The sequence below is a fragment of the Leuresthes tenuis genome, unplaced genomic scaffold, assembly GCF_036924035.1.
Source record: "Leuresthes tenuis unplaced genomic scaffold, fLeuTen1.0.hap1 SCAF_20, whole genome shotgun sequence".
In the NCBI taxonomy this organism is placed as follows: domain Eukaryota; kingdom Metazoa; phylum Chordata; class Actinopteri; order Atheriniformes; family Atherinopsidae; genus Leuresthes; species Leuresthes tenuis.
The window spans coordinates 18,826,329-18,844,411 of NW_027325374.1; the positions used below are offsets into that span (position 1 = coordinate 18,826,329).

At 41.2% G+C, this 18,083-nt stretch overlaps 1 protein-coding gene across 2 annotated transcripts in view; it reads left to right on the forward strand.

Moving 5' to 3' along the window:
- The first annotated feature begins 519 nt into the window (after positions 1 to 519).
- The window catches only part of pemt (phosphatidylethanolamine N-methyltransferase), a 56,856-nt gene continuing 39,292 nt past the window's right edge, over positions 520 to 18,083 (forward strand). For both annotated transcript variants that reach the window (XM_072373839.1, XM_072373840.1), the window contains exons 1-2: positions 520 to 718; positions 2,004 to 2,111. In XM_072373839.1, coding sequence (XP_072229940.1) covers positions 611 to 718; positions 2,004 to 2,111 — 216 coding nt within the window. In that variant the 5' untranslated portion in view covers positions 520 to 610. The remainder of the gene's footprint in view (positions 719 to 2,003; positions 2,112 to 18,083) is intronic.

Sequence of the window (18,083 nt, forward strand, 5' to 3'; positions counted from 1 at the left end):
AGAAAATGAAAAAAAAAACAAGAAAAAATATAAACAACGGAGAAAAAGAAGAGAAGAAAGAAGGGGGGTAGTGAACTGGATAAAGAAAAGAGGTGGAACAGAATAAGTTAGAGGAGGACAATAAATAGGAAAACACAACAGACCGAACCTCCGTTTATGTATTTAGAAAATGACTCATGTATACAAAGAGTCTTTAATTAACACACAAACTCTTCAATATATTCAGCCAGCAGGTGTCACTCTGGATTCAGATGACTCATGTACTGCGAGGGAGGAAACCATGAACGAAATCAATCTTTCAGGTTGTCCATTTGTGGCAGTTAAATATTATCAAAACAACTATTTTTCTGTCCTAAAAAAAGAAAACAGTAGGCTACTTTTTTCAAATGCAATTATTTTTATTCGATATAAATGACATACGAACCACATTACCCAGAATGCATTAAGCGGGGTTAGAGGTTATTTAGAACTGTGCTGTTAACCCCTTCAACGAGGCCTACAGCCTCCTCTTACTGTGAACATCAGAACCTTGCCCTCTCTATTGGGCAACATTTGTTATCTTCCACGCACGTCTGCGTGCAGGTGTTCTGCCAGCGTGGAGTCGGAGTGGATGAGCGCGAGCCAGGCTGCTGCCTCGCGGAGCGCCAACCCCGCTGAAAATACCCAACCCGTGGTGCTGGACTGCTGCGGAGGGCTCAACAACGTCGATTATTCGAAGGTAAAGCTAACACTGAACAGTTCAGAAGTTGTCAAGTACGTCAGACTTGGACACAACACAGTAGAGGGACGCTACGTCATCCTCGGTTTGACAGAGAGTGAACGTGAACTCTCTGAATTGAGCCCTGACCACCGGAACACAACTGACGCTATTTTTTTTCCAAAACAAAAGCCCGCTTCTTGCTCAATTCTGCAACAGTTCAACATTTTCTTCTAGCAGTGCTGTGATTGACTGCGATTAAACACAAACTACTTGTAAAAATTTCAACTTTCAGAAGCAATAAAACAATGATACGAATTTTGGCAGCATTTGAGTATAGTTTTGCTTTTATTTTGGTTAAAGTTCCTTACAAACTTAACAGTTGTGAATATTCACACTTCACAAAATACAGTTTAATGTTTAGTTTACAGACTAAAATGAACTTATTCATTTTAATTCAGCCTCCAGGCCAGGGAGCCTAAGCCCCAGAATGGCTAATTAAGTCTCCAGGCTTAAAGTTGGTGCTTTATTCAGCAATACTGAACAACAACAATACAGTGCCAGGTCGTCATGACTACTGAGCTGAGCCAACAAGGTGTATAAACTGACAGGATGTTACCAGGCAAAACTGTTCATTCTGGAATAAAAAAAGTTTTGAGTGTGAGCAGGGCTCGCTTCATAGTTGTAAAAACATCCTCGTTCAGTTAAAAATTTACATAAAAAAATAATGTAGTCCATTAGCACCTCTGACCAGCGGTGTTGATCTGTATCACAAATGACAAATTGGAGAAAAAGCCCACTTAAAGCCACAGAGGAACCACATTCAAGTCATATTAAAGTTTTTTTAAACAAGCAGCAGGATGTTCCACAGTGCAAACATCTTGGCCTTTTTAAGTTTTTCTAAAACTTCAGAGCTCAAATTTGCAGACCTAATTATACCGTCTGACTGTAAAGACACTAATGATGTATTGATGATAGCATGATGCTAAAAATTAAATCAAGGATTTTTTTTTAATTTAACATTGACAGACACTGGCAAACAAATCCTGACGTGCAGCACATGAGACACATGACCAAACTATGACCAGTCATGCCAGATAAAAAAAAACAAAAAAACAACTAACAGTAACGATCCATGACTGCAATCTTATTTGCAAAAATTCTGAAATTTTGATTCGGTAATAACACAAAAACGGATTGTAGGCCACATGTTTTTAACGTCGGTCCTCTGATGAAATCCTGTTTCTGTTTGTTGTTTTGCACATTTCTCTCGTTTGTCTTATTAAAACAGGATTATTTCTTTCAGATGGACTTGACCGTGATGGAAGAACTCCTCCGATACTTTAACCTTCGGGACTCTAGCGTTTGTGTGGCTGTGATTGCCATCATTTTCAACCCTTTCTTCTGGAATGTGGTAAGAAGTGCTGTTGACTGTACAGCTGATACTGATCTGTGATATCTTAAAGCACTGGCAGCAGCCACTATGATATTATATATATGATATGTAGAAAATATGTATCATCAAGCATACGATACATTGTAGAAGTGTGGCTAACGTAGAATTTCCTACAAACTCTTTATTCATCTACTCCTCATCATGTTTGTCTGGTGTGTTGTTTTACTGAATGGAGATTGATCGTGTCTCGCCAGCACACTCAGTACTCGGCTGCAGAAGGGCCCGGTGGACCCTCACAGACGAGGGAATGACTAAATTGGCATCACATAGACTTAACGGTAAAGTGGCTTGGCAAACTCTGAGCTGCTTTTAACTCACCGATTCCCTGAAGAAAGCAAAAAAAGGAAAAAAAAACAAAACAAAACTCTTTGACCTGCTTTGACCTATTTGACCAGTTGGCTGTTCAGATTTCAAGTGGAAACCTACGTCCATTTAAAGTTTATCCAGTCTCCTTCAACTTTAGACAATGTTGCATTCATTGTATCTCAAAAGTGCTTGCTTTTTACTTCGATAGTAACATAGAATCTCATCCTTCGTATTGCGTTTCGCTGTAGAAATGAATGACCTCGGAATTGTCTTTCACAGCTTTGCCCAATGTTTTATAGCCAAACAAGGCAATGTCATTTTTGCACGCCAGAAGTTGGAGATTCTATTTCCCCATTTGTCAGTGAACACGCCATCAGTGTAGCACTAGCAACAGCCTTTTCAAACAGCTGGTCAGGCTTTTCCTGTAACTGCTAAAAACATGAGCGAAACACAGAGAACTGGAGCGATAGTGACATCTAGAGATTATGGAGCCGTTAGCTGAGCTCTCATAAGTGGCTTTTAGCTCAGTCGTGTGTTTTTTAACAGTTTGGAGAAGTACAACACATTACTCACAACAAATTTCTGCCTTACCGTTGGAGTGGTAGAATTCCAGCTGTCAGACGAAGGGAATGTAGGTATTTGAGAACAGAATTAGCTGTTAAGTATTTTTCAGTTTGGTGTGTGCTCTGGGGTGTCTTGAATATAGGTGTAAATTAAAGGTAGAAAAAGGAGCTGCTGAACTGTGATATTTTGACCAAAGCATTCCAGGCATTTCATTAAGACCTTCGAAAATAGTGCCAGCTTGTGAAAAAAAATGAATAATCATAAGATGTCTCCTTTAAGAGCACCATGCCCTTTTCCAGCAAGCTGATGAAACACATAGCCTGTGCATTAATTTTAGTCACAAGCATTACTGTTATTTTCATTTATTTGTAGGCCAGACAGAATACAAAAACAGTGAGTTATATTTCAAGTCTTGGCCAAGTGAACATGGTAAGGGATTGTTTATGCCGCTTTGCTGACTCCAAGTCATGGTTTGGAGCACCTGACATAAAACAATGTATATTCTATATCTTTAGATAATCCACATTAAGCATTATGTGTCGAGCTGGAGAAGGAATGTGGAAAATTCAGTGTACCAGTTGGAGAACTTATGTGTCTGTTGAAACCGAGGCCATATGTCAGATCAAGGTAAGCTCTCTGGACACTCTCTCGGAGTCTGATTAGTCTGACCTTGGGTCTGTTGTTGACTGTTAGGCTGCACTGACAAGATGACTCCATGCATGTCCAGATTCTATCTGAAATCTTATTGAAATGATTTCCCATTGTCTGCAGCTCAAGACTGATGACAGATCTATGTGTGCAGGGGTTACATAACATGATTGCTGCTCCCCATGAACAACCGAGACTTTGTGCGTCCTTTAGACAAAAGCGCTAAGAGAAAATACTCTGTTGTGTCTGTTATGCAGACTTCAGCTGACTCACAATTTCCCTTAAGGTAAAATAAGACTGCTAATGAAAATCCACAGTACCTTCTATTATTTAAAACACTCACCATCATAAGTAGCAGAAGCGCTCAATTTATTATGCTGCATTCCACAATAATATGTGTGTAAAATCAACAAGCTTAAAAAAGATTTTCTAACAAGTTACCTTATTTCCTCATGTCTTAATGAGAAGCCTGTTTCGGGCTTTGGTCCAAATGCCACAGGATTACAGATTACAGTACCACAGACCTTTTTCAGCCGCGTCTTTACACCTCAGTAGCAGTAGGGCTGGGACTAAATTTACGGCAATCTTAGTGATAAACACGAGACATTTTTAAGTGGATCTGTCTACAGAGCCAGCTGTGTATCCCTCAGCCCACTGCAGTCCACAAGTTGGCAGTAATGTCCCTCTAAGCTGGTTGGTTGGGTTGCGATAGATGCTGAATTCACTTTATCTTCCCAAAGTGTTTAGATACGCTACAAAAAAAAGATCCGTCAGTGGTGCGGAAATGGTTTGGATTCGGTAAAAATGATGAGGAACCGATTAAGACAATGTTGCCGATGCGACTCGTTGCACCAGTTCTTGCAGTGCAGGCGTCAAACAGCAGAAAAGTATCACCCCATATGAAAAGCATTCAAAATGAAGCACAGAGATTAGCAACGCATGTCATTAACTTTGGTTAATAAATCTGAAGTTTGACTGCAGTACGTTTGTTTAATGCTATTGTTATCGGTCTACTTTTGAAATCGACAGCATTAGTATATCGTGATCGAGATCCATATTGATTAGTATAGAAAATAAAATTCTGATCCTATCATTTGCCATATCACCCAGCCTTACACAGTCATTCTGTCATTCAACAGCCTAATTCCGCTGTCTTCCTTTATGTTTCGTGAAGATCTTAAATTGGTAAAAGCAATGTTGCCCGCATCGGCGACAGAAAAGTTCTATTCTTTAAAGGTGGGCTCCAGTTTAGTGTTGCCCTCGGTCACAAATGGGATCCAGCAGGAAAAAAATAAATAAAAAATGCTAACATGTAACAACACGCTAATGGATTATCCATTATAAAAACACCTAAAAATCATGAAAACCTGAATCCCTTTCCATCCATCCATTTTCTGATGCTTTTCATGTGTTACATCAGCCATTATCAACTTGGTTATGATCTCGATCACATTTTACAGTAATCTCCAGAACTAGTTTGAGAGCTTGGCTGAAATTGGCGTAATTTCCACAGTTTAAGACGGCCAGTTGATTAACCCCGTTAACAATGACTCATTGGACCATCGACTCAGTTCATTATCACACCTTCCATCCTATTCACCATAAAGGGAAGAAAAGGAGAGGCTCATGCAGAAAGGTTTTGATGATTTCTGTCAAGTATGCTTTAAAGGTGTTCGTAATCACTTATAGCTTTACTTTGGATTCTGTTAACAAGGAGGGTGCATGTGTGACTGATGCTGATAAAGAAACCTGCACATGACTAAAACAGAGAGACGAGAGGAGCATCGGTGCGGGAATGGAAATTCACTTTTGCACGATTGCTTCTGTGGTGAACAGAACTGGTACGTGAACAAAACACACGACTTTGCAAAAGTCTTGAGCCAAGTCTTGAAGGACGTTCCAAAGCTCTTCTTTGGCTGCCTTTTTGTTCTGTTCTCTGTCGAGATGAACCCACACCGCTTCAGTCGTGCTCGGGCCCAGGACTTGAAATAAACTGATCATGGGCATAGTTGCATAGTGAGGAAAAAAAAAAGGTGTTGTCCAATTGTTAGATAATCACATGTCAGTCCTCTAAATCACAATCTTAATTACGTTGCAGAAAGACAGTAGTCCAAAGCCCCAGTAACCTTATGACCTGCTTGTGGGCATCACTTATTGAAATACGCTGTCAGGCGGCTGTTTACAGGAGCCCAGTGGTGCTGAAGCTTTTAAATGTGCGTCACCTGCCCATTGTGATTACAGATTGTAAGTAAGCCCATGGCTCTAGCATGCTAATTAGGGTCTGGGACCTTGGTAACAATTATCTGATAGCATAAACCGCTTTGCGTGTTAAAGCTTGTGCTACTTTTCTTGTCACTCAAAAAAACGATACACTGATCTACTAAACTATTCAGAAAATGTTTTCCTGCTGTTTTTTAAAAATTTTTTTTTACTTCTAGCCAAGAAATGTTCCGACTTTTGTATTTCAGTGTGGCTGATTTAACTGAAATGAGATTTAAACGTGAAGGAGCACAAAGAGGATGAAGTAAGTCTGCTGGACCTGCACCTTTTTATTTTTAATTTTCATTCATAAAACAAGACAATCAGCCAGTTTTATGACAACAGAGCTTAAAACCCTATAGGTTTGGGTGAGGAGCTTCAGTTGATTTTCACATTAAACATCAGAATGGAGGAGGCCCAAGCAACTCGGAATGTGGCTCGACTAACTGCTCTTCACATCCATGAATGGAAATTCCCTTTTGCACGATTGCTTCTGTGGTGAACAGAAGAGGTACTGTTGGCTGCCAGGAAAACTAGAAAAAGTTGCAGCAATTTATTGAGACATTTGCAAACAAACGGAATTATAATACACAAGGCAAAAAGCAGACTTTGCATAGTTCTAAGGAGCATGAAAGTCAAAGTTTGGTCTGAGCTCCTTTATTCTCCAACACAACCTGAACCCTCTCAGACGAGCTTTCCTGTCATCTCTTTAAGTCTGTAGTCTCTGTAGTCGTCAGGAACAGTTCTCCAGGTTTCTTGAAAGATTCCAAAGCTCTTCTTTGTCTGCGTTTTTGTTCTGTTCTCTGTTGAGATGATCCCACACCGCTTCCGTAATGTTGGGGTCCGGGACTGGAAGTACACTGCTTTAATACCCCACTTATATATGCACTGTTAAACAACAGAGGGGGGAGCTCCTCACCTGCTCTTTAACAACAGAGGCACGCTTTGCATTTCCTCAGTGTTCCAAGTGCAACAGACACAGACAGCAAGGCCTGTCCTTTGACTTTTTGCTGTGTGTGGGACCCCCTCCCACCAGCTGCCAGTGTGTAACTTTTTATTTTGTCAAACTGACATGAATACTGCCCATGAATGAAACCGCATTCACTGGTTCCTAAATATATAAAAAAAAATGTACCACAGACATGTTAGAATAAGTGTGTCATTGGTGTTTTCAGGAGTAGAGCACTCCGCTATAAACTCTTTTGTCTTCAAAATTGCTTTTTCAAATGGTGCCACTTCCAGAGCCAGAATGAGAGGAGGCAAGTGGAGAATTCCTTGTTAGAATTGCAGGCTCGGTGGGGCCACAGGGCTCGGTGACCTCCCTGCGGGACAGGGCCAGTCACACAATGTAAGAATCTCTGCCGGCTTAACTCACCTCAACAACACCTGCGCAGTGTGGGTTCGGAGAGGCGGTTAGGTGTAGGTGTTCCACACAGTGGCTCATGCTTAAACCCTGCCGCTAAAAGCCTCTGGAAAGTTCCGATTTTGTGCTCTCATTAGGCTCGGTTCACAGTCTGCTGCACTTGCTGATGCTAATTGCGTCTGAGCACTTACTGCAGGGGTGTCATCGGGTGCTGCACACGTCAGAGCCCATCCTGACCAAATTCAGGCCCGACGCAAAATTCTGCCCTGGGGCCCTCTTACCTGACCCATGAAACCATGTCAAACATTTGCCACTCGCACAGAATCACGCCCGATACCTCAGTGTTCCCATCTCCTTTAAAACAGTCAGTCTAACAATACCGAAAAATTAGTGTCAGCTGCTTTCTTTTTGCTCAGACTTGAAGAAGAAGGAGCACAAAGCTAACTTAATTATAACTTATTATAGTTCCCACAGTTCATCCATCCATCCTCTATCCAACTCATCACAGTCCCACTGTTCATTTTTTTCCCTTTCAACGTAAGCTGTCTTGTGTGCCACCTTAAGGCCTCTTGCAGGCAAACTGTTTCTGCACCGCTTGTGCTATAAGCCTGTGTGACACGAAGTTTGTGTCGTGTTCCCCGGCAGCCGACCCGAGCAGCCCAAATATTGTAGTGTGATAATGACGAGCAGCAGAACAACATGGCTGCATTTTGAGGAGAGACGTTGCTGTTATCCACATCTCCACGATGTCCTGTATAGCAAATGAATGGAAAGCTCCAGAGCTGCCGACCCGAAAGGTGGTATGAACAGAACCACATGGGCATCTACAGTGTCCCAATCGATTTGTACACACTGATGTGAAAACCACATGCCCAGCTTTTTAGGGCCTAAGCAGGCACAGAGCTGATTTGTGTCATACATATACAAAAAGCCCCTCCTTCTGAAAATATGTCCAAAAAGTCCATTTTCCGTTCACTCGCTTTTCAAATCCACATCACATGATAGTCAGATATGTTTTCATTTACTGGTTTGAAGGCAATAAACTAGGCTGCGTAATACTGAAATTCATTAGAATTCTGATTTGTATTTTTTTATTTTTTTTTATTCATATTTTCAATTAAAAGATTAACCAAAAAAAGTAGTAAACCTTTAGGAGAGAAAAACTACAACAACAACAACTGCGGTGGACATCCTTAAGAAGAAAAGAGGAATCACTTTAGTTAAATGTTATATAATACCTGTGAAGATGCCAGTGAGTGTATTTTCTGGCCCAGACTGGAAACAGCCGGTGAGTCACAACATTATCATCATTGCCAGGTCGGACGCAGTTCCGAAAAGTGTCTCCGTTCCCCCGAGTGTGCATTAAGTCTTCTTCGAACCATTCTCATTCTTCTTTTCTTCTTCGTGTTATGGAGATGTAAAGTGAAAAGTGCATTGAAAATCTGGCTGATGTTATATTCTTCTTGTTTCAACTTTCCACAGCTTTGTTTTCTTTTTAGTGGCTAAAGGTAGACTCAGTGGATACAAACCATCCAAAGCAGCCCACACACGATGTGATTCTCTCACCTCATTTGCTTGACATGTACAACGCATCTATCTTCCCGGGGCAGGAAAGATTACTCACCTCTTCATCGTGAGCACATTACCAATGTTTATTCCAAGCTTGTGTCCACTCCTTCAAATGTTTCATTATGTATTCTCACTGATTATTCTCTGTCATGTCCCATTTCTACCTCCTCCTTTTTGTGTCTAATTTCCTTTGTTTTTCTCACTTTGCTTCTGCTCTATTTTGCTCTCTGTGCCCCCTGCTGTTGCTCACAATAGTTGTGTCACAGGGATGGAGAGTGAATCAGTGATAATGTGAGTAGGCCTTCATAATACCTTATACCACACCCCAGTGAGCCCCATGCCTTTTCTTGGCTACGTATCTGTCCTCTTTTGGGCTCTTTACCCCTTCCTTTCCTTGATGATTGTGCTGTGCTTCGGTTCTCTCTCCTTCAGGACTTAATGGGAGAACTTAGAATTGTTATGTGTTATGATGGCGTCCATAACACTGAGTTTGATCGTATGCTAACAGATCATGGCTGTTCAGAAATTGTGTTACTGAGGAACTGATTTGAAAGCACACAAAATGTGTGGTTTGCTGTGCTGTCATGTTGTCTGTTGTGACCGGGCTTTATCACCAGAGTGAACGCTAAATACCTCTGAAATACTCTGAATACTTCTTTCATTACTTTATGTCCTTAGCTAGTCCCACAGGTAGCTCCTTTCTGTCACTGAAGTCTGCCTGAAATGGTCACGGTGGATATAGTTCACAGTACAGGAGTTCAGGCGCTGCACTGACGTGCCTGCAGTCCAGACTCTTAACCCTTTCACTGGTTGAAAACATGAAATGCAGCAAAGAAGACCCGACACTGTTGAATCCTAAATCAGACAAGAATGAGACAACACTTCTCTCTCCGCAGTTCCCAGATGTTTACAGACTGTTCTTAAAAGAAACGGGGTGTTGCACCCAGTAGTAAACATGACTGTCAGCTATCAAATTTAAGATGAGCTCGTATTTTTCGTGATCTGGTAAAATATCTCACTTTTCATTTGGCATGTTTTCGATGATGTGAATTGAACAAAATGTTTTTTGATGAAAAACGCGTTCTATTTATATTTACACATTACACAGCAAATGTGTCGTGCTTTTTGGAATCGGGGCTTTTAAAAACAGTCCCGTCGTTAAAAAGATGTTCAGGTTTGCATGGATATTTCTCCTTTGTGCAGAATGCGAGGATGATGTCTCACTGGGATTTCATTTTCTCTTTTCTTTTCATTAACAGCAGGCTGCTGCAGTCCCAGAAATCTAAAAGTATTTCAAAGTTAAATCTGCTTCTAAATGAGATTAGACTTGAGTTTCAGATGGCACGAGTGACGGGTCGTGTCGACCTGTATCTAATGCAAAGAGTGGGAAGTGGTCAGCGTGTTCATTCCTATTTTATCTCTCCGTGATGGTCTGACATCTCACGTTCAATCACGTGGACAAGACACCAGGCTTCAGATAACCGGGTATGGGAAGTGATTGTAACTACTGCACGGAGACTGTGCCCAGCATATTCTTCTGATCTTCTAGATAATTTAGCAGCATTAGGGGTGTTGTGTAAATCTTTCCAAAATGGAGAAAATTCAACTGTACATTGTTGCATAGCCTGAGCAGAGCAGTTGCATGGGCTAACTTGGACAACCAAAAAACAGCTCAACGAATGAAATAAAGACGTGATTTACAGAAATTGTCGGCCTTTTTATTAAGGAACACCTAGGAACCCACCATAAGAAAGAGCAGTTCATCGATTTAGCAATTGATTTAGCTTCACTGCTGTAGCATTGTCATTCTCCGGTATTTTCAAGGTGGAGCTTGTTGCATTGAGCATTTTCTGACTTGAAATCTCATCGAGGAAAAGAAAATGTTATTTTCTGATTCTGTCATCATGATCACATTCTAAAGAAATATCTCCCACTTCTCAGCATGACCTTGTAGAAGGTGCAGCAAATTGTGTCGGCTGAGGTGCTTTCTCCTTTTGGCTTTTTTTAAAAAAATTTTTGTTGGCATGTTGTGTTTAAACCGTGGACAGACGTAACAGTAAGTAATTGGTGGAATTCCCAATTTTACATCACAGTGACAATTGTATCCTGAAGGCTGGCGACTGTAAACTGCAATGTAATTGTGATCTTTTTATAAACAAATCAAAGTTTAAATTTCTTTAAGCTTTTTTTTTCCTCCCACACACTCCACAGCCACTCAGAGTCGCCATCAGATCAGAACATTGTGCAAAAAACACCTCCCTGCTATCTGCCAGTTGAACCCTGAAATAAGACGAAAGTCCCTTGAACATATCATTTATCGGTGGACAAAAGATGGTGATGGTCAACAAGCCGGCATTGTAGAATCAGCTGAGTGATGCCAATGTTGTTGGACGTGTTCCGCCATGCCGGCTCTGCTTGGTACACACAGCGCCTTTCACCTCAGTGACTTCCTCTTTTTAGCTTCTCCGATGTGTATCAACAGCAGATCATCTTCGAACCCCCCCGCTCTGCTTTGGTACTGTCACACATGATGGACAAAGCTGCATCAACCCTGGCTTTAAAGCCATATTAACTCGAAGTGAAGTGGATGTACTGTGGGGAGTTATTTCCTGCTATGCAGAGTGAACTTCTGCCAGCTGCTTTTCCAAAATTTTTAAAGGTATATTTACATACATATATATATACACACACACACACATACAGTATGTAGCTATTACACACTTTGATATAGGTTTGGACTTTTTTTACAATTCAAATTAATAGAAAGAAACACGAAAGCTCAAAAGGAACACCAGGTTGAAATGTCATGTACAATAAGGAGTGGGTGCAGTTACACAAATGCAAAATTGTGTGCATCCCCTGAAGAGCAGCTTGCATGTGCTCTTTTTGTTGGAGCTGTTTCTTTGTGCAAACAATGTGGAAGTGCAACGTGATGTCAGTGTGACTTCTGGCACATCTACGGTCATTTACAAAGTAAACATCTGGCAAAGGAGAAGCTAATTGCCAACTGTGCGGACCAGATTGAGATAAACATCGTGCAGTCCGACTGAAGTGTCGCATCTGATGAGTGAAATAAATCTATCTGAAAGACAGAAACACGGGGGTGGTGGGGGAGAGATGCAGAGATGAAAGGCTCGCCGAACAGTCGAATAGAGAAGATCAACAATTTAAATCCAGGAGAAGCACACGTGAGAGACGGAGAGGATGACAGCTCGATGAGTTGCTCTTAGGTTGTGTCAGGCTGTCACCGTCCCCTCACTGAAATACTCCATCTAATGCTGACGGTCTCAAATGGCTGCGGGACATACAGACAGAAAGTTGTTGTTATCGCTATCATGTGATATGAGGTATTAATAATTCTGAAATCTTGTCTGTCTGGTGCAATTTACACGTAGAATGAAGATATGCTGTATGTACTGTAGTTTCCTAATGTTGCGCCCGTGGCGAAATTTCCTTCCACCATCAACATTCTGTCAGATTATTTTTATTCCGTGACGCACAAGAGTTGCGCACATGGAGGCATGATGCCGGCCTTAGAATACAAACTTAATGGCAGGGTGATTATTAGTGACTCTGCGTCAGCTGAGGACTGTGCATTAAAATGTCACAGTTTGTCTGCTGCTGTTTGTGTGTGTGTGTGTGTCACGAATTAGTTGAAGCTGTAGATGTGAGTGTGTCGAGGTTTTTCGATTGTCCCACGACGGTCCATACAGTGAGGAAATTGTGTGTTCATTTGAATGTACTATTCCAATTTGCAGCACTATCATCGCAGCAGTCTCGCATAATTGACTGTTCAAGAAGCCCAGCTCTTCTTAGTTACTGTTATTACAACTGTCAAGCCTGCCACTGCACACAGACAGTTAAGGCTGTTAAATTCCCGATGGGCTTTAATACCTTGGTTATGCCATCTGATTTAATTCCCTGTTTCTTAGAAATTGCCTTCGCAGAAGAAGAAATTTCCTATTCAGTGATGGTAAAGTAATCTCGGGCTGAATGACAGAGGCGACGCTTTGAGTTACTGAAAGGACACAAAGGAGTTACTGAAACAGTTTTTGGGATCAACAGGAATTGGCTGGCGTGAGCGGTCAGAGTGTCGCTTCTGGGACTGGGAACGACATCACCTTTACATCATCAACTGCTGTCTTTATGAAGGATAAAAACAAGATAGTCTCCGAGCTTTGGGCTTCCTTTGCTTGAGTCCGATAGCATTCTACACGCTTTGATCTCCTCATGTTTCATCACAAATACTTCTTCTCTCAATCAGAAATCCATCGATCAGCTCCAGTTGATCAGAACTTGGATACAAGACTTTTAACATGAATCGAGAAAAAAAGGAGAGCGTATTTACACCAGTTTGAGCCCCCTTGCACTCGCTGGAATTGATTTTAAGATTTGACTGACTTTTAAAGCTTGACTTTTAGTGGCCTTTCATCTTCTTATTTATCTGCCTTTTGAAGTAAAATATTAGCCTCTACGTGACTGAGACCCTCTTGCAGATGACTTTTACTTGTTCCTGTAATGTGGTTGAAGTCCAGAGGTGACAGAGGCTAACTGAGGTCAGCAGAATCATTGTCTTTTAAATCTCTTCTTAAAACATACTTTTACTGGACTACATACTTTTACTTTTTTCCCCATTTAATTTAATTAATTTTTTAAATTCATGTCAAGCTTTTTTCACCTTAATTTATTTTTATCTCTCGCTTTGTAAAGCTTCTTATACGGGAAGATTTATTTTATCGTATTTTTCCCAATGTTTTACTTATTTTTAGTCATCTAATATCTTTAAGCGCTTTTAAAAGCGTGCATACTGCAGCAGTAAAAGAGGAACGGAATACTCTTTTCACGCAGGAGCCAGCTCCTTCGCTCTCTCAGTGGAGGTTTTACAATCACCTGCAACAGCCACGCGCAGAGCGAGACGCTCTCACAAAATTCAGCTTTTCTTTTTTTAAATTCAGACTCTCATCTGTGATCTCTACCAAGTGCTGTGAGCACTAAAAGCGATTGTCATTGCATGTGGCTTTCGTATTGTATGATCAGTTCTTTGGTCTCAAACATGTTTCAGCATTATGTTTGAAGTCTCCGAGCCTCTGTCGCAGTAAAACATCCACACAGCATGATGCTACCATCGCCATGCTTGTCCGCAGGAATGATGTTAATGAGGTGACAAATCAGTGCCTGGTATCCTCTACAAAGACTGCTGGGACTGGGACTAAATACAAAGGAGTTGCCCTTCATTCCTGATTACTCAGCTTGGCTCGGTAACCAGATCATCAAAAACATTTCTGGATGTGCGTGCAGCAGAGGGATCCAATTTCCATCCATCTTTTTTGGCAACTGGTACAGTTAACTGCCTTATGATCTCTGTTTGCCTTATGATGAGGTAGATGGTAGGAAGCGTACTATTTATCCTAACTTAAACCACTAGTGCAACTAGCTTGCTTGCAAGGTTAGTATGGTCAAATTTATAGATAAACACTGTTCAATTTACACTCTTGCAATTGTGGTACTGGTTATAAGAAAATGAATAAAAGACAACACCTCTGTGACTGTTCAAATACAGGAGTACAGTTCAGATGCTAACATCACACCATCTCAGTACAAATACGCAGCTTTGACAAGCATCCTTTGCCTGATTACAGATGATGGTTGCCATGGTATCTGACAGCTTCCGAGTGCATTTCTGCTCAATGATCCTGTTGACTTTTTCCCCCCTTTTTTTCCAGTAAATGCATACAGTGTTACGTCCCACTCTACCCTCAGCCTCAGGTGAACAAGCCACTCGATTCATGCATTATCAACCTGCCCGTCTGTGGAGATCAAGCTGATAGAGCAAACAGCATATTGAGCGTCATCTGAGCTTCTCCTTACATATGGAGATCGTATCAGTCATCGGTCATCTCAGTCTGAGCTGCCCAGTGACCTACATATAAGGGAACAAAGGACTCATCAGCTCATGCTGTCCATGTCAGCTGCTGCAGAGGCAAATCACCTCCAAAGCTGTCTGAGGTCAGGGGAAACGAGCGCACGTAGGGCCAAAGGAAGCGAGATGTTGATTCATACAGAAACACCAACGTGCTTCAAAGAAATGCTGCTTTTGGTTTTCTTTTGTGACGGGCGGTACAGCCGCCTCACACCGAGGAGGTTGCCGATTGAATCTCAGCTGCAGCCTTAACGGTGTGGAGTCTGCTTCCTGTGCCTGCAGTTAAAAGATGTTACAGAAGGTTAGGTGGGGATTCTAAAGACTGCAGGCATAAGTGTGAGTGTACATTGTTGTCCGTCACAGGCCTCTCACCAGCTGGGATTAGATGTTTACAGCCCACATCTGGAAACATTTTCATTTTTCTGCGTTTACTCTCAAATAAGATTTTTGAACCTCGCTCTCTGAGCTCTTATCAATCTCTTTTAGTCGTACACTGTTCCTAACAAAGACAGGGCTGACGTAATAAATAAAAAAGACGAATAGCTTTGGACAAAAATGGACAAATATCATTTCAGTCACAGCTGATGCTCTCCAATACTGAGTATTACTGAAGAGCCATACAGACACTTGTCCTGTACTGGAAGGAAACCTGACAATCCCGCTGAGATTCAGCGTTTTTCTTTTGGAGCTGGAGTGCCAGTAAGTACTGGACTGAAACCTCACTCAGTTATTTTCCTGTCAACGTTGCGGTGGCTGCTTGACGTGTACAGAAACAGTTGTTTGCGTACACAGAGCTTACGTGTCCTCGTTCGACACGACGGCTCGCTGTTTTGTTCGTTCGGCAGTTTTTCTGCCTTTTGGTTAGAAATGAAGCAGCTCTACTTGAACTGAAAATAACTGTGATGCAAGAGATAACAGAAACAGTAGCTGGTCTGACTCGTGAATCAGGTTATTCATATGCATTTGGTTCAGCCAGGCACACTCTGATATGTACTCATGACTTCAGTGAACTATATGGTTGATTGCTTCCGTGTTTCCCTTTTTTTGTTGAGCGGACTCCATTACTCTGATTGAAATGGTTACGTGACCTCAGGTGTACCCACGCAGGGAGGCCTAAGGTTTGTGTGTGTCAGCGAGTCGCGCTGGTGGCCACTGGAAAGTATTTCCAGACTGTTTTCTTCAGGTTAGTTTTCAGCTAGAAATCTGCTGCTGGTTTAACATCAGTTAGTTTACATAATGCTGTTTGGATTTGAGTTGATTTTCAGACACGTAGAGGCTTTATTTTGGTCGGCCGTCTTCGAAAAATGGCCTCAAATTCAACCCCAAGTCCTCCAAAGTTTGAGAAGAAAAGCTTTTGAGAAGGATTACTTTGTAGTTCAATAGTATTTGCGATAAGAACAAAGACTATTTCAAGTACAAGTCAGTTGGTTGGACCCCCCACCCCCCCTTTGTTTCATAAATTAGACCTTGATCTTGAATAACTTTTGAACTTTGAAAGTTTTTCCTAATTATTTGGACTTTTAACTTTAATTTATGAAGCACCAAATCATCTTGTTTTATTGTCTCATTCGACCTTTTCGTGCCAGTATCGCCTTCCCTAGTTACTGTTAATTTATCAAACCCTTTTTAAGCTGCTAAGTTCAGCTGTTTGCTTCAGACTGAATTTTGCCGAACGTACAATGACATCAAAGGATGCCGTATTATAGCTACACTTCAGCTGTGTTTCATGACTTGACAGAAGTCCAGTTTTCCATATGTAAGCTACTGGATATGCGGCCCTTTTCAGCCTGTTATCAGTGGAGGTGGTGATGTTTGAAAGAGAGTGGGGGATTAACTCTGTCGGGCTAAAAAAAGATACATGAGGGGTTATAGATCGATAGAAGTACAGAATGTTTTGTTGATACATTACTGATAGAGTAAACAAAAACTGGATGCACATTTCGAATTAGGGGGATCTTAAATTAACTTTTTTTTCTCCGATATATATTTTTTTCCTTATAATTACAACAGTTAAAATTCTATAAATTAGGTGTTTAATGATGTAATATTATGATGATTTTTTTTTTTTTCAACGTTTGTGTTGTGTGTGTGTGTGTGTGGGTGTGTGTGTGTGTGTGTGTGCTGCGGAGTTCTCCACACAAAATTTAATCAGGGCTCCATTTTGACCACGAGCAGCCTTGGTTGTGTGAATCAATCAAAGAGAGCCAGAATGAGGAGCAGGGAGCTGGGCTGCGCTCTAATTCGACTTCTCTGGCAGATTAAGTGACTGTGAATGTCTGGTTTGTCAGACAATGGCCAAAATTGTTAAAAAAAATAAATAAATAGATAAAATTGGAAATGTGTCTTTATATAAGATTTCGGATAATGTATATGTAAAAATTGACACTTTCAGAGGGGATGGTCCTTTATACATTACATCGTCAGCAGCATCATTTGTTTCACTGAGCGTGTTTTTGGAAGTCAAAATGTGCACGCTCACGAGTCTCTGCTTGGACACAACAATGAAAGAAAAAGACACCTTTATTCTGATGCTTTTGTGTCACAGCAGCAGCCATTCTTCATAGCTTTCTCAAGGCACTGTTATGGTGTGATGACTTTTTAAAAATAAAAAATAAAAAAAAGAATTCTCTGCAAGGCTTTGGCCTTCTGAAGTGTTGTCATCTTGGATCGTATGACAACCTGACAGCAGCATTATTCACTGAGGAAAAACAAGTTGCCGGCACCGGCTCCAACAGAGCCCAAAGCACTGATAGGATGATGGGGTTTTGACCAGCAATTTGATTATTCTGGGGGGTGGTCGTCACACAGAAAGCAGATTGGAGGAGACGTTAGATTAAATTTCACCTCAGTCTGACTTTACCATCTCAGGGCAATAGATATAGAGATATAAAGCCAAGTGAGCAAGCACATGGCAATGGTGGAACTCTCTTTTACCAGGATGAAACCTAATAGAAACCTGATAAAACATGTCTCAGGGAAGATGACCATCTGCCTGGACCAATTAGGTTGAGGGGAGTAGAAGAAAGAGTTGAACAATAACAACAACAATGTCCACCAGCAATGACCACCAAGTCACAGTGCTGGTGGCCCTCTCTAGTAGGTGCTCTAGTGATGCTGTAATCAGCTAAGAAACCAACATTAGCTGTTAGCTGGCATTGCTAACATCCCATTAACAGGTCTACATATTTTAAATTTGTGTATATATGAGTGTAATTTATTCTGCTGATAGTGTCTAATCCCAGTTTTTCTTCACTACAGTTAACAAAATGTCAATTAAGGGCCGCATATTTTGTTATTCAAG